Genomic DNA, 17,710 nt, shown 5'->3' with positions numbered 1-17,710 from the left:
AATTAAATTCTTAACTGGTCATCTTATTACAGTGGATATAGAAAGGAATCGCCCTTTCAGAATATTCACTTTTTGACACTTTTTTTAGGAAAGTGCCCCAGTCCCTGCTCCTGAAAAAAGGCCTTACTGTATTGTAGGTATGGCATTCTTTGGATGGTGAGGTGTATTGCCTTCTGCAGGGTATACCATTTTGTGCTGAGGCAGTGGGTAGCGAAAGGGCAGAGATCTGCAAACTTGGCTCTCCAGCTGTTAAGGAACTACATGTCCCACAATGCAGTGCAGGAGTCTGACAGCCACAGAATGATTAATAAAGGCAAATGCATTGTGGGACTTGTATTTCCTTAACAGCTGCAGAGCCAAGTTTGCAGAGCACTGCAATTGGGGATGCAGAGGTTGCAACCGCACCAGGGCCCCTAGACCAGACTAGAGTCCCTCCTTCATTCATCTTATTAGCTTTTTATTGGTTCTATGCAGGTGCATTGCTTAGTGGCAGTGGCGTAGCTAAGGAGCTATGGGCCCCGGTGCAAGTTTTACATTGGGCCCTCCCAAGCACTACATACTTAATTGATACGGTGCACTAAAACCTGCCAAGGACAACCACAGGGTCAGAGGTGCAAGAAAGGGATGGGGAACAGTGTATTAATGATTACCACCATTCAAAGCCAGTACAGGACCAATAAAGAGCTAATACTGCGGTTGCAGGTGGGCCTACCGGTGCCCCTCTGGCCCAAGGGCCCTGGTGCAGTCGCAACCTCTGCACCCCCTATTGCTACACCACTGCTTAGTGGAAATCCTTAAACTGTTTCCTTTCTCTAAATACACCTCTCTGACATTGCAGCTGTCCTTGGTAGGAGAGCTTAGGGCCCCATGTAAAACCCGCCCTGGGGCCCCAAGCTCCTTAATTATGCTACTGGCTAAATAGTTTGATCTTGGTCTCATCTGATCATAACAAGATTTCACCTCAAAGTCTTCAACATGCATTTTGGCAAAACTCAATCAAAAGTTAATGTGACCTTTTTTAAGGAGTGTTTTTTATTGCAACCCTCCCACACAAGCCACATTTGTGATGTGCTTGTGATATTGTTTTCACATGGACACCATGACCAGTCTGTGATATATATTTCTGAAAGTGCTTGAAAGCTGTCAAATGCCTCTTGGTGCCTTTTATAACAGGCTCCTCCTCTTTCCATCCACTTTGATAGAATGCCCTGGTCTGCAAAGGGTCCCATTAATATCAAACACTTTCCACTATTTATTTCCAGACTTGCTTGGCTCGTGGGGTTTGATAAAGCTTTTTACATTTTGTATTTGTTTTTATCAGTCGTCTAACTTGTGCCTGTCCAGAGCTTTATTTTGGAGATTAGTAAACTGCAAACTCATAATTGATTGTTTATTTTTAATTGCACTACCAAGTGCTTAAAGAGGAGCTGTCAGACATAATATCTCAGAAATAAACCACATATATAAATACTTGCTCTACTTACATAATATATGCATTGCACTGTCCACGTTTTAACTTTAGTGATTTTTCTACAGTAAAGAAAGAGAAAATCCTTCTTCGCATTCCCCATTTTAACTGTGGCTATTTTGAAGCTAATCCTGATGTCATTTCCTCCCTTACTGTCCTCTGCCTGATTTTCCTGCCCTTCACTATAGATAGTGCATTGTCTCAGCATGAGAAATATTGGCCAATCATAGAGGAACAGAGATGTGGGAGGGGAAAACAGGAGGGAAAGAGGCTTCAGACAATCAGGCTGCATTAGTCAAGTCTGAGGGGAAGTAGAGAAACAAAAAAAAGACAACCCAGCATGCCCTGCAACTTCCTTTTTGTGTACCAAATTTTGTGTGTACCAAATAAGAGTCAGGTAAACTGGGGAATGATCATTTGTCAACAAGAAAAGTAATAGTGATTTTAACTTCTGGATTGCCTGGTTAGCATCCTTATTACTTTATAAAAATAAAGAATTGATTTTTGATTTTATGCCCGACAGTTACACTTTAAATGCTCCAGGAATAGCTGTTATAATGCTGAACTAACTAAAACGATCATAATTAATCACAGGTGGAAGCCACTTAGCTTGGAATGCAATGGAGAAGGTGATTTGTCACAACTAATTTTTAAGTACTTTTAAGTGTTTGTGTGTTGCTATTATATTTTTCACTGGTCTATTATAGGTTGCACTGAGTAGAAACTGGGAAATTGGGAGTAGAAACTGAGTTGCACTGGAAAGAAAAATTTTTTTGCATCTATAATCATTTCATGCCGCAAAAGCAACAAAAGGTGATTCTTTTCTATAATCACTGTATGCCATACATGTAATGTTACAGTATTTGATTCTTTCATCACCTGTGCTTCGACCTTAATTGCATGTAGTCCAGTCTTGTAGGCTTCGGCATTCCACTCCAAGACATATAAAGGCCCAGAGGAATGCTCAGCTTCTCCCAACTCTGTGTTATCTATGAACACCCTGACCGAGGCAATAGGAGACGGGGAGAACACCAGGATCCTTAAACAGTAAAAAGCTTAATTAGGGGTCTTAGATTTAAAACCTCCTGAAAACTGGAGAATAATAAAAATGGAATAGCAATAGGAACATGGAAAATGTAAGGAATCACAAACAGAGCCAAATGTGGGCAGCATGGTGGCGTAGTGTTTAGCACTCTCGCCTTGCAGCTCTGGGTCCTCGGTTCAAACCCCAGCCAGGTCAACCTCTGCAAGGAGTTTGTATGTACCACTGGAGATGAATAGTATTAATGAGCTCTTTTAATCACACAAACATGGCTTCAGCAAGACAGACGCTGTTTCGGGCATAGCCCTTTCTCAAATTGCAATAGCCTACAAATAACACCACCACATGTGTCCTTAAATATCCCTCCCCCACTAAAAACACCAATCGGTGTCCTGCTGGGCAGGGTGTAGCATGGCGGACCTGATGGGGAACAGACAACTTAATATGCAAATCACATTGGGGAGAAACCACCTAGAGGAAAGAAACCTCCAAATTCTGGGGCCGGTTCGGCCCGTGATGAATCAGGTGCCTCCTCGCGTGATGCCTCCCCAAACTGTGGAGGCGGAGGAAACATAGAGGGGGCAGGCGCCGCAGGAGGAGAAGTCCCCAAGAAGAAATTGAGTCCACGGGTCCTACGACAGAGGAAGAACCTGTAGAGTCCTTAGTGGTCAATATCTCATCTCGGACTCTTTCAGAGGAGGAGACTCGTGTATTGAACTATGGACTGTCATTTTGTCCAACCAACTTTACTAATTTCTTTACGCTGGACCAGGAATTATTTCGTTTTTTTCGGAGTGTACGGCTAAAACACTTTTTTGCATGTTTACCCCCCTTTCCATCCAATAGATATAATGAGGATGATGGTTGCTTCAGACTTAAAGCCATGGGCTTCAGAAACCCGAGTTCTTTTCTACCACCGAGTCACCCCATCATAGACAATTTTGTTTCCAAAGTGCAAGGGGATATCAAAAATATAGAGGAGGGGAGTAAAAAGGGTGGTTTTTTTTATACCTCAGAACCTTACTAAGCTAGAGAAAGGGGCGTTGTCTTCATTGCAGCAGGATGTGTCCATTACCATCCGCCCTGCCGATAAGGGTGGGGCTGTGGTGGTGATGGACACAGACATGTATGTGGCAGAGATTATGAGACAGTTATCTGACCAGGGAGTTTATCAGCCCATACCAGGAGATCCACTTGTGTGGATCCGCAAAAAAGTAGATGACCTCTTGAATGACGCTCTTAAGAAGGATATCATAGACCAGGGACTTTTTAGGTTTCTCAGGGAAGACTACCCAGTGACACCTAAATTATACACCCTCCCTAAAATTCACAAGTGTTTAATGAATCCTCCTGGCCGACCCATTGTGGCTGGTGTTGGCTCAATTTTTGTACCACTGGCTAAATTTTTGGATTCTATTCTTCAGCCATTAGTCCAGGCCACCCCTTCATACCTGAAAGACACTTCCATGTTTTTGGAAAAATTGAGTGGTGTCACACTCCCTGGGGAGGATGTCCTCCTGGTGACCTTTGATGTCGAGAGCCTCTACACCTCCATCCCACATGATGGGGGTGTAGAGGCCGTAGACTGGTTTCTCATGACTCGTACAGATCTGACGGTTCAGCAGAGGATGTTTTGCACTAGGCTATTACAGGTTGTACTTCAATGTAACTATTTTGAGTTCGGGGGATAGTTCTATTTACAGCTAAGTGGGACCGCCATGGGGTCGAACGTGGCTCCCTCCTATGCAAATTTATACATGGGCCTCTATGAAGAGGCCTTTGTTTATGGTAATTCCTTGTTCCACCAGCATTCATTATGCTGGTGGCGTTTTATTGACGATATCTTTTGCATTTGGAGGGGGCCCCGTTCGACCCTTATGGATTTTGTGACTCAGATGCATGACTCGTGTCCCTTTATACGACTGACGTCCCACCATGATCCAGTGTCTATTTCGTTTTTGGATACGTTGGTCATCAGGGTGGGTGACCGACTTTCCACTGACCTTTATACCAAGGACACTGATCGTAACTCACTTTTACATTATAGAAGTTTTCATCCAACAGGTACCAAAAACAGCATTCCACTTAGCCAGTTAGGTAGGGTGGACAAAACAGTCAGTGACGAGTCTAGATGTTGTTTCCAGAAAGAACAAATGACGTTGAAGTTCCGCAGGAGGGGCTATCCCCCATCTACGTTTGTGCCTCGTGTTGGTGGGAGGCGGAGACAGATTGGCCCACGCATTCCATTTGTGTCGACCTTCAGTGCCTGCAGTGACGCAGTATCGCGAGTGATCCGCAGGCACTGGAGGATCCTCACTGAGGGATTTCCATTCGTTCCTGAATTTCGTTTTCCCCCTATTATGTCGTTCAAAAGGGCACCGACGATCCGTGACAAATTGACCCAAAAAAATGCACAGGTCAGCAGCAAAAATGCTGGTATGTTTCCATGCCTGGGATGCCATATGTGTGGGATGGTGCTTAAAGGCAACAGATTCACACATCCATCCCAAGGCACAACTTTTTTTCTTAATCGACGGTACACGTGTGATTCCAGTTTTGTGGTCTACTTACTCAAGTGCCCCTGTGGCCTTGGGTATGTGGGTATGACTACCCAGCGGTTGAAGGACCGTATTTCGTCCCATAAGTCTGCGATCCGTAATAAAGTGCGGGGTCAATCTGTCTCCGAACATTTTGCCTTAAAGGGACACTCGGTGTCGCAGTTGAGGGTGACAGTCATTGACTCTGTCCCCGTCAATTGGCAAGGGGGTAATAGAGAAACGGCATTATTGAAAAGAGAGGCAGCTTGGATTAGAAAGCTGGATACATTAGAACCTAAGGGTATGAATCGGGAGTATGATCTGGGTTTTTGTGTCCATAACCGTTAACTTAATGTCAGCTGTGTGATATTCTTACTACCTTGCCTTTTTCACCATCATTTTACTATTGTATATTTTGTGATGTTGCAACTTTCATATACTTATTGCTCTTATGTGTTTTTAGGTTCCCCTGGGTGGTGTGTATGGCCGTCCTGATTGAGGTTTCTTCTGGATGGTATGTATTGCCATCCTGACACATGGTGTGACATTGATCCATTTGCCTGTCATTGTTCAAATATTTTTTCATATTTTGATCTAATTTTTGGGTTACTTTATTCTTATTTTTCCTTTTTTTTATATTTTTCCATACATTTGTACTTTTCCTAATTTTTGGGTTACTTGATTCTTACATTTAGCGTGCGCCTTGTCCAGAGTCGGGATATTTACGTTCTTGTATGCCTTTACGCTTGATATGTCCTGTGTCCACAGTATCTATTTTGTGGCCGGACTCTTTTTCACGTTTTTCTACGTTTTTATGGCGGCAGTTGGCGTTTCCTGGGCTGTGGACGGGGCGCACGCACAGTATCAAGCTGCTGAGCCCGATTGTGTACACTCAAGTTTGTTGCCTAGTGACCATCAGACTCTGCGTGCTAAGTGGAGGTTTCTTCCGGTTGCTCCGGAAGTTCGGGCCTTTGATGGAGCGCAGTGTTGCGCTCCATTGATACGCATGGTGCCTGCCCCCTGCGTGCTGCCGCTGTTTGATGAATGCGGCGCACGGGGAGGAGGGGTGATGACGTAGTTGGAGGAGGATGCCGGCTCCCATTGTGCATGTCTCGATTGTCGTTCGTTGTATTCGGAGATCTGCAGGTGACAGGTAAATGGAAGTTATGTCTCCCCAATGTGATTTGCACATTAAGTTGTCTGTTCCCCATCAGGTCCGCCATGCTACACCCCGCCCAGCGGGACACCGATTGGTGTTTTTAGTGGGGGAGGGATATTTAAGGACACATGTGGTGGTGTTATTTGTAGGCTATTGCAATTTGAGAAAGGGCTATGCCCGAAACAGCGTCTGTCTTGCTGAAGCCATGTTTGTGTGATTAAAAGAGCTCATTAATACTATTCATCTCCAGTGGTGCCGGTCTTACTTGTGATTGGACTGTTGTTGGTCTCTAATGGCACAGAGGCCTTGACCGTGGCACACGTCAAGTTTACCTTATTATTGGTGCTCCTCCTGAAAGTTTTTGTTCAGGAGTTTGTATGTAAACTGCACCGAGACTCCTGTCCCTCATAGTGTTAGCTCAACTAACACTGCACTGAGACTCCTGTCCCTCATAGCCAGCTACTGTAGCTCAACTAACACTGCACTGAGACTCCTGTCCCTCATAGCCAGCTACTGTAGCTCAACTAACACTGCACTGAGACTCCTGTCCCTTATAGCCAGCTACTGTAGCTCAACTAACACTGCACTGAGACGCCTGTCCCTCATAGCCAGCTACTGTAGCTCAACTAACACTGCACTGAGACGCCTGTCCCTCATAGCCAGCTACTGTAGCTCAACTAACACTGCACTGAGACTCCTGTCCCTCATAGCCAGCTACTGTAGCTCAACTAACACTGCACTGAGACTCCTGTCCCTTATAGCCAGCTACTGTAGCTCAACTAACACTACACTGAGACGCCTGTCCCTCATAGCCAGCTACTGTAGCTCAACTAACACTGCACTGAGACTCCTGTCCCTCATAGCCAGCTACTGTAGTTCAACTAACACTGCACTGAGACTCCTGTCCCTCATAGCCAGCTACTGTAGCTCAACTAACACTGCACTGAGACTTCTGCCCCTCATAGCCAGTTGTAGCTCCCCCAACACTGCACTGAGACTCCTGTCCCTCAAAGCCAGCTGTAGCTCCACTAACACTGCTCTGAGAGTCCTGTCCCTCACAGCCAGCTGTAACTCCACTAAGTAGTGGGAGAGCTAGCGGGCACTCGGGCAAGGCTTGTATTAGCTGGCACTTTCAGGAAGGAGACACCCAGTAAACCATGTGCTCAAGTCTCAATGCAGAGGAGAGTCCTTTGAAACACAACAAAGAGAGGAAATGGTCTGGCACTATGGTTTAATGTGCAACAACATTGACACAGATGAGCAAGTAACGATGTACATTGCAAGGATATGACAGTTCTTACAAGCATGAATGAGTTGTGTCATACCGTGGTGTCTGGGGTGATTCCTGCACACTTCAGCCTCAGAAGAAGTTTGGCGTGCCACACAAAACGGTCGTTAGGCCGTGCACCCTTTGGCACCCACACCTGCTGCCTCCCATCTACACCCAGGAATCACCCCAGACACCACGATATGACACAACTCATTCATGCTTGTAACGACTGTCATATCCTTGCAATGTACATCATCACTTGCTCATTTGTGTCAATATTGTTGCACATTAAATCATAGTGCCAGACCATTTCCTCTCTTTGTTGTGTTGTAACTCCACTAACACCGCACTGAGACTCCTGTCCCTCATAGCAAACAGTGTGCTCTACTCAGCATTCATAATGCAACCTTTTGTCCAGGGAAGACATAAATCTCCAATTACCTGATATGTGTGGAGTTGTGGATACGTTTTACAGGCTCTTCTGCTGGGTTTGTGTAGAGTGCAGATTTGGGATTAGTAATGAGAATTGCTGGCCACTCATCATACTGTAGGTCAATGAAGCTGAACAAATCGTGATCAATAGCAAATATGCGGTATCTGGGCAAAAACAAAAATGGAACCAAACCATTAGAAGTGTAAAAAAGGAGACAACACACAAAAGCAAATAAAAGTCATCTAAACACAAACTTTCTACATAGCCCCATCACAATCCAATGCAATCCAGAGGTAAGAGATACTGGGAATGAGCAATAAGATGCTAATAATTCCATGTTGATGCCAATTGTATGTCAATGTATGCAAATGTGGCAGATTTAAAAAAGAACCAATCAAATGCAACCAACTGCTGTGTTTGATTAATACATTTTCAAGCTGAATAACTTACTATTATGGATTATAGTCAATCTCCTAGTAGAGTAGAGTCTGATCTATACTCTATTGGAGGGGTCTTGATTGTTGGCGTTCATAGCCCCACCCCTTTCTTTATTGTAAAAGTTTATATATTTGGTGCCAGCCATTTGTATCCTTAATCCCTGATGAAGCTAGTTTGCGAAACCAGTTGGGAAGGAGACAGGCGGCACCTTTATACTGTCCTATACTGCTGACCTATACATACGTGCAACTTTCTCGGGGTTCCCAAGTGCTCATGGACGAGGGCTTGCTCTTGCTGTGCGCATGCAGTTCAAAACTGCGTAGCGCCGCTTGAGGGAAGATCTGGTTGACTGAAGGAACATCAGGGTGCCTACAGTGAGAGGCGAGTGCAAAGCACAAACAGACCAGGAAAGAAAGACAATTCTTGACAGATGCTCTGAGTCTCCACCCCCCCCCCCCCCACACACACACACACACACAGTGTTCGTACTGTTCATGTGTCCTTGGCAGAGCCACAGATACTGCAGGGGGCCTCAGGTGTCAAACAACACATCACCAGCAGCATGTAACCAACTTATCATCACAGGGAGAGCATGTTTCTGGGCAGAACGGAGGTTGCTCCAGTCGTTCCCCTACATGGTCAGTGAGCTGTTCTGCACTCCGTCAGTAACTAATCTACTGACTGAACGCGTCTGCTTCTTTGCGTTCCTATCTGCAATAGCAGGATAGAGGGCGCTATTGCGGACAAGAATGCGTAGAAGCAGACACGTGGCCAGGCCTATCGCTGAAAATGACAGGAGCTGCCGGCGGGCGACAGGAGCATCCGATCGAGACTGCGAGAGCACATGATGGCTGCAGGGGGCTGGTAGAAGCCCAGGGTGAGTAAAACTCTTTTTCTGCCTTAAGTGTCACTTTAAGTAAATCACCTATTATGCAAAATAGCTTGCATCATTTTTGTTTATAATGGTGCACCCAATTAAGGCTTGTGGCGTGCAATGTCACTGCACACTGTACAGGCAAAGCGCTTAACATGCAATGGAATCTGTGCATCACCGGTAAAAATGTATACCCCCACTGTATAGGTGAATGGAAGCTTTTTACAAGCAAAGAGCAGCTACATGACCAACTTAATTTCTATAACTTGGATGCGCCAACATTCTCTTGGATGCGCCAACATTCTCTTTGTAGAGAATATGCATCTAATAGCCGATGTAGCCATCGGATGTGGGTTTCAACGAGGGTGAATTGGACCAAAATCTAGGATTGTATTTCATGATGACAGATGTCCACCATTCTTTATAAAGGTTAGCCTGGTGGATGGAATAGCTAATGTCAAAAATGTTATATCAATTAAACCATAAAAATCTGATTACACTTCTAGGCTGCTAAAGTACTAAAAAATCAATCACCAGAGGGGACTTGTACTTCCTGGTTGTGGCAACTTCGGTACACAGTGATTCAAGCAACGAAAAGATCCAGATTTTGTTATGTGGTTACCTAGCACCTATGTAAGAAGCAACTCAAAGAAGGGTCGGTACTTTACCGTGAAAGGGTACATGAGGTTACATACTGAGGTAGACGTGTATGTGTAGTGCCAAGCACACAAATAACTATGCCGTGTTCCTCTTTTTCTTTCTCTGCCTGAAAGAGTTAAAAATCAGATATGCAAGTGACAGTTTCTGTCTGGGTCGGGACCAGTTCGGACCATAGCATATCCCTCACCAATAAGGAATTACAGCCGTAAAACACTTTCCTGGCAGAAAAAAGGCTTCTGAGAGCAGGAAAGAGATAAAAAGGGTCAATATTTCATAGCTCTGGCATACGTCAATAAATGTGTCATTGAGCAGAGACAATGAAACAGTAAAACAAAACTTAAAAAGTAGATTAAAAAATAAAATTAAACTGCGATATCTAAAAAAAAATTTTTTTAGGAAAAGGACGATATATACAATTGTTTATCTCAATTTATTTTCACCTCGTGTTTCCTTTAGGGCAGGGTTCACACGCGCCAAATTCACATAGGTTTTTCCACATCGTGGAAATGAATTATAAATCGCAGTCCAGATAAATCAATGAGAAAAAGAAACAAAAACAGCCTGTTTTTTTGAACACCACACATGGTTCTATGTTTCTAATACATTAGATTCTTCTTACATTTTTCACACTGTAAATGTGCATGGTTTCTGGGAAAACACTTACAAATCTTTGTGAGCTTTTTATGTGAAAACAAGTTGAAGCTCTGCCTTAAAGTCAACTTTAAAAATTTAAAAGTTTAATTTTAAAAATGAAAAAGTTAGATACCTTGGAAGAGGGAAGCCTCTGGATCCTAGAGAGGCTTCCCCAGTCTCCCTCCGCCACTGTTCCAGCATTAAGTCCTCCCAATAGCTCGCTGCACTGGGCTTTGGTGGAAAAAGCCAACCCCGATTGTGCAGTAGCGCGGACTCGATCGGGCTCCGCTTTTTACAGGTCCATTTACAGGTCCATGCTACTGTGCGTGTGCGAGCCACTGACAAGCCCTTGTTTACGGTTTTGCAGAGGGAACAGGCCAGTGGAGGAGGATGGGGAAGTCTCTGATGTTCGGCCAGTTTTACACTTGATGTTTGGGATGAACCGCACTGCAGAAATCATGCTTCAAATAACTCTGTGCCACGGTGCAGTGACAGGGTCATATGCATAGGCCCGCCCCCTGGTTAGTGTCGTACTCCCTGCTGGGGAGGAGGACTGTCACTGGGATTCCCGTTGGTCCACACACATGCACCGCTTCACACTCCCAGCGTTTGCACTTACTGCATTGCCTATTGACTTGTGGTCGGCATGGATCATGCGGTAGCGTGCTGCAAATTGTGAGTCAGGATTGAGTTGATTTTCATACTTGACGCATCGCATGAGCTGTAAAAGTCTCCATACACTTGCATGAGCCTTGCAGCGAGGAAGCGTACCGCGGAGTGACACAGTGTGCAAGGGGTCTCGAGGTGAGTACATTTGGGCCACTTTTTCCCCACATGTACACTTAAAAGGTAATACCTTATGGTGTATACCGGAATGTGGAATTGTTTGTTGTTTGTTTTCCTGCATTCTAGTTCTAAAAATAATTTTTCTTTATTGTTACAAATAATATTTATAATAACGGTTACCTCCTGTTCTTCATCCAGTCTCCCAGTTCCAGCTCCAGGGTGCCTTGCTGATGCTGACTGTGCAGCGTGGGGGCCAAGCCTCCCAGAGTGTGCAGATGACCACATAAATAGGCAACAGCTGAACTAGGAATAAAACACAACAAAGTAATGTGCAACTTGTGGTTCCACACCAGGGTTGCTCCACACCTACATAAAACAAATTGCTGAGGTGCGTTATAGATTTACTGTAATTAATCTTTCTTTAAAAATATAATCAAGCCGAAAAGGCAGCTGTAATCAGGTGAAAGATCTGAAGACTTTGCAGGGCCAGGGCACACCAAAAACCGCTAGCAGATCTGCAAAACGCTAAAGGTTTTTGAAGCAGATTTCAGAGCGATTCTAGGCATGTTTAGAGAGATTTTCTAAACATGCCAAGCGGTTTTTGGAGTGTTTTTGTGTAGTAGATGTCATATATTGTTACAGTAAAGCTGTTACTGAACAGCTACTGTAACAAAAACGCCTGGAAAACCGCTCTGATCTAGCATTTTTCAGAGCGGTTTTCCACTTTCCTATACTTTAACATTGAGGCAGAAACGCCTCAGAAATCTAAAAAATGCTGCAGCCCCGAGTTTGCGTTTGTGGGAAAAAAAACTAACCGCTCTGGTGTGCACCAGCCCATTGAAATACATTACCTAAGCGGTTTTCAAACCGCTAGCGTTTTTTAAAACGCTCATGAACCGCTCTGGTGTGCACCAGCCCGTACACACCTTTGATGGATGTCACCCATTGGGGATTGGGACCCAATCCCCTTGGGCGACATTGCTGGACCGGACTGTACAGAAGTCAGCTGTATTGCACTGTGGGCGAGGGGGAGCAACAGAGGGACAACCGAACAACCCATACAGGGGAGCGGCGTGAACAATGAAGTTTGCTGTCGCTGGAGGTGATTTGATCCGCTGGGTGGAACACTTGTCCGACACGGGCCAGGCACCTCTGTACACACGCCTGATTATCAGCTGCAGTGGTCAAGCGTGTGTACAAGGCTTTACTTATAAGTCCCTTGGTAGCTATACTGTGCAAGATCTACCAAATGACTGATTTAAAAGAGTACTGAGGTGATATGTGATATGATGAGATAGACATGTGCTTGTACAGTGCCAAACACACAAATAACTATGCTGTGTTCCTCTTTTTTTCTTTCTCTGCCTGGAAGAGTTAAACATCAGGTATGCTAGTGACATTTTCTGTCCAGTTGGGACCTGGTTGGACTTTAGCCTAATACTTACTGATAAGGAATTACAGCCATAAAACAGTTTCCTGGAAGAAAATGGCTCCTAAAGCCACATACACACGCTCAACAAAAGTCTTTTACTATAAATAACTTTACAAACAACTACGATTAAAAAAGTTGGAAAGATACGTCTTGGCGTGCAAACAACTATTATACACACAGAACAACTTGACGGACAACTTGACAAACAACTACAAATGTACATATTGTTACTCAACTGCTGAACGGCTAATATGTTCTAGTTAGTAATGGAAGTCATTGAAAAGTCATAGCAGACTTCTGTACACATTGCCATGTTGGACACAACTTCTCTCAGATGTTCGTCAAGTCAATCCAACAGTTGGATTGACTTGAGCTGCGTCTTATCAGTTTTTTTGTTCGCCTCTTATCAGTGATAATACCTGGACAAAAGTTGTCCAACTTCAAGTTGTTTGATAATTGTGCATTTAAAAGACGTTTGTTGAGCGTGTGTATGAGCCTTGAGAGCAGAAAAAAGAGAATAGTTCATAGATTGTAGCTCTGGCATACGTCAATGAATATGTCATTGAGCAAACACAATGAAACAGTTAAAAACTTAAAAAGTAGATTTAAAGAGGAGCTGTTAGGTATAAGGTCTCAGAGAAAATAAACACATATATCAGTAGCTAAATATAGGCTGTACTTACATTACATATGCATTTCACTGTCCACGTTTGGATTTCACAGAATTTTTATATAGTATATGCAGAGAATGATGCTCCTGACAGCTCATGGCAGGTTCCATGTTTGTCTGTCTCCTATGAAGCCAAATGTGTCGTCATGTCCTCCCTGCTTCCTGATCACAGAAAAGCTCGTGCTGAATAACACTAGTGTGCAGTGAATATTAATTAGCCATGTGGCTAGGAACAATAGCGGACTCCTGCAGTGTACTCTGCTGGGAGATTTATCAGTGCTGTGCGCTGGACTGAGTTACATGCTATTGTTACTTGACCCTGTAACTTCTCATTAGCAGCCGAGGGGAGAGCCCCAGAATGCTTTGCAGTATGGCATGCGGCTTGCGTCTTCTTAAGAGCTTGGGAATAACAGCTTTGCTGATAAGCACACATCAAATGTAAGAGAGATTTTTATCTTCAGTAATGCCTTTTTGGCTTCCTTCTAAACTGTTTAACACAGGAGAATAGAGGTTTAAATTAGCTTTTGTAGCCTGACAGTTACTCTTTAAATAAAAAATAAAACTGTGGGATATCTAAAAAAATGGCCATTTTTAACCACTTAGCAACTTTTACTACGCTTTTCTACGTCCTTGTTTATAAACATCTATAGACACATGTAAATATTTGATAAAACAAAGAAATCGAGAGCCCAGTATGGTGTGTAGTACGTATTGGAACCAGGAGAATAATTGACAAGTAAGTATTATACTCACAAACAAGGGTTACCGCATAGGCAACCACTGTATAGGCAGGTGGGGAGATTAGACCTGTCCCCACTCAGGATTAAGATGTCGCTCTCTGTAGAAAAAAAAGGAGGGTATATCACCCTTCCACCAGGGTGGAATTCTTGACAATAAGCTGTGCAGAGGCGCCAAAAGAATAAAAGTATACTAAAAAGTTTAAAATATTCGGGTGGCGGTGGTGGACCGGTCACTCCAAAAAGGACACGAAATTGTCACTTGAGGATAAGACAATTTAATTAAATACTCCACAGGTAATTTGCAACGCGTTTCACGGGCACAATCCCGCTTCATCAGGCAATAGATATAAGGAGTATCACGGCTAGACGTCCAATACACGCTTGGCACCTCTGTTGGTGCCAAGCACCACACACCACACACACCGCTTGCAAACGCACTGCAGCTTCTGCGTCGGTCAGACCACTTCCCTTACATTGTGACGCACCGCGGGAACTGTGGCCTGTCTCATAGACAGCAAGGGCCTCAGCAACAAGCTGCAGAGGGGGAGAGTACTGCGACACAGGAAGTATGAAAGGGCCCTAATTGGTTCCTAAGCAATCTACCAATTCCTGTTTTGTACTGACCCTTGCAACCGAATAGTCTGAGGATTTGAAAGTGTGTGTCCGTTGCAGACATATTTTTCTAGATCCACGCATTGTCAACACTGGAATACCAAAGATGAAAGCAGAATATCTGAGAGGTCTCTGTTACATTACGGTCTACACTAAGGCTGGTTTAGTTATTGCAGTATTAGGTAGATAATTATTGAGTCTCTTTAATAATTCATTAATACTGTACATGATGAGAGGAGACTGACCTCATTACTGCTCGGATACCAGGGGAAGAAGTCACAATAGTTGACGTGGGGTAATGTCCAAACCATACAGACTGGTTGCTATGGAGACTCTCCATGGCCAGGTCTGACAGCTTCTGCATTTGATGCTAAAAGAGGATTAATAAGAATAAAAGAGCCTGTATAAAGTGAAAACATGAGGTCATGGAAATATATACATACTGTTCATTTCACAAGACAAACCTTATACAAGAAAAGTTTGTAACTTATTGTCAAACATATGTTTACAGTTGAACAAAAGTGGTTATCTGCAGGTGACCCCAGGAAGAGGGCGGAAGGTACTTAAAGCATTCATGTAAACTTTATGTAACCCAAAATTAGATCTCTTATTTTTCGGCATATAAGACGCTCGCGACTATAAAACGTACCTAGGGTTAGAGGGTAAAAGGAACACAGTAAATCTGGTGGGTCCATGGTCCAGGAGCGTCTTGTAGATGCTCTCCCACAATTAGTGTCCTCCTTGTACCTCGTGTCCTCCTGTGCCCCCCCATGTGTCCTCCTGTGTCCCTTTCTGTCCCTGTGTGCCCCCCTTCTGTCCCCCATATCCTCCCCTGCCCCCCCTTGTGTTAACCTCCGCTGCCCATATATAAGTATATACTGCGGCAGCACAGCTCTCCTCTCTCTCGCTGTTCCCCTAAGCCGGCACTAGGGGCCCAGTGAGAGAGAGAAGAAGTCTCATCGCTGCTGGATGAGGTGAGCTGTGCTGCTGCAGTATATACTTTTACACTGGGAGCAGAGGAGGGCATGGGGGGGAGCAAAGGAGGACGAAACAGGGAAAATCAGGAAGTCCTCAACATCGCAGTGGGTCGCATTGGTGGGCGTTCGTAGGTCGGGGACTTCCTGTATTTGGCATATAAGATGCAGGGACTTTTTTTCCTTATTTCTGAGGAAGAAAAAGTGCATTTTATATGTGAAAAATACAGTGCTTACCTTGGGAGAGGAAAGCCTCTGGATCCTCTAAAGGCTTCCCCCGTCGTCCTCCGCTTTGCCGTTCCAATGCCGTCCCTCTGATGCGCGGCAACATTGTACCTGCGCAATAGCTTGGGCTTTGGAGGAAAAAGCTGAGCCCAAACAGGTCCGTGCTATTGCGCATTTGCAAGCTGTCAACAAGGGCTTATTGACTGTTTTCTGGAAGAAACAGAGCTGAAAGGACCCAGTGGAGGACAGGAGAAGCCACTGGATTATCCAAAGGCTTCCCTCTATTGAGGCGAGTACACATTTGGAGCACTTTTTTTCCCTCTAGGTACTCTGCGAGATCCTTCCCTACATCCTCATTAGTAGCTCCTCTGGTAATCTGTGCTCCTATCCAAACATCTGCCATTTTGAAAGGAGCTTCTTCCTCCCAATTGGCATAATGTCACCTACCTTCTATCACTGTATGAGTTTATGGACATGTGGAGTAGGATTTACATCACCCTTGGGGAGGAATCATGCACTGCATGACTGGGACAACTATGTTCTGGAGTGCAGATTTTCAGACAGATTAATGCCATAATACTAAAAATGATGAGGAAGTATCTTCCCATAATCCCTTTAGGTATTCACAAAAAAAAAAAAAATCATATCGCCTCCATCAGTATGCCTGGACAGGGTGAGGATGATGAGATCTATGGATGACCTATAAAATCAGTCTCTCAGCTGATAGAACTTACTGCTCGTTCACATTTAGGACGCTACACAGACATGAACTGCAATTTTTAAAGAGCCCATTCATATGAACTAGATTTGGAAAATGAAGAGGGCCCTTCTGCTTCATATGCATTCAGTCAGCAGCTCGCAAGGTGCTTCTTTTCACCGGTTTAGTCAAAATTATTTATCAGCCAATCATGTGGCAGGAGTGTACTACATAAAATCACAGAGACACAGGTTTGGAACTTGTTCACATCAAACGCTGGAATGAGAAAAATTGATATCAGTGATTTTGACAATGGCATGATGGTCAGTGCAAGACAAGCTGGTTTGGGTATTTCCAGGGCTGTGGAGTCAGGTACAAAAATCTTTAGACTCCGACTACCCAAAATTGCTCCAACTCCGACGTCTAATTTTTACAAAGGCTATGGATTTACCGGTAATTCAAAAATCATCCGACTCCTCAGTTTATTGAAACCTCCGACTCCAGGTACCCAAAATTGCTCTCACTTCAAAGCCCTTGCAGGGCTATAGAGTGGGCACAAAAATCATCTAACTCAGACTCCTAGTTTGTGAAACCACCGACTGCAAGTACTCAAAAATTGCTTCGACTCTAATTCGTCTCTTCCGTTATATAAACTGACCTGGCTGTCAAGAGGGGCAGGTTATAATTTTGATAAGGTCTGTAAGTACTGTGTGCAATGTAATGACTCGGCTATTAGTCATTTAGATGAAACGCCTAGCATTGTGAACTCACTCTGATACATGTCTGGATATACACTTATGGTTTTAAGATGCCTTACTTCTGTTACGCTTTATGCAGCTAATGCCTGAGATTTTATCTTATTAAATGTACTTTGTTTATATGACATTGTCAATTTATGATGTAATTTTTTTATGCAATTAGATGGCTGTATGCCTACTATTTGATTGACTTTGTCTAATCCTTTTTTATTTCTGCGATATGGCCTGATGTAACCTGTATATGACTTGCATGGTCAATGGGTTGTTCAGAACTTCAGAGTTAATGTTGTGTTGACCAACAA

General features: G+C 43.9%; 1 protein-coding gene across 3 annotated transcripts in view; it reads right to left on the bottom strand.

Annotated features, from left to right (window-relative positions):
• The window catches only part of TMEM62 (transmembrane protein 62), a 71,907-nt gene that overhangs the window by 15,192 nt on the left and 39,005 nt on the right, over positions 1-17,710 (bottom strand). For all 3 annotated transcript variants that reach the window (XM_068254149.1, XM_068254150.1, XM_068254151.1), the window contains 4 exons: positions 15,000-15,124; positions 11,481-11,603; positions 7,918-8,073; positions 2,348-2,507 (listed from right to left, as the gene is read on the bottom strand). In XM_068254149.1, the coding sequence (XP_068110250.1) occupies positions 2,348-2,507; positions 7,918-8,073; positions 11,481-11,603; positions 15,000-15,124 (564 nt within the window). The remainder of the gene's footprint in view (positions 1-2,347; positions 2,508-7,917; positions 8,074-11,480; positions 11,604-14,999; positions 15,125-17,710) is intronic.

Source organism: Hyperolius riggenbachi, chromosome 9 (genome assembly GCF_040937935.1).
Source record: "Hyperolius riggenbachi isolate aHypRig1 chromosome 9, aHypRig1.pri, whole genome shotgun sequence".
NCBI classification, from domain to species: Eukaryota; Metazoa; Chordata; class Amphibia; order Anura; family Hyperoliidae; genus Hyperolius; species Hyperolius riggenbachi.
The sequence above is the reverse complement of the archived record's forward strand: the minus strand, read 5'-3'. Positions and strand labels throughout refer to the sequence as shown.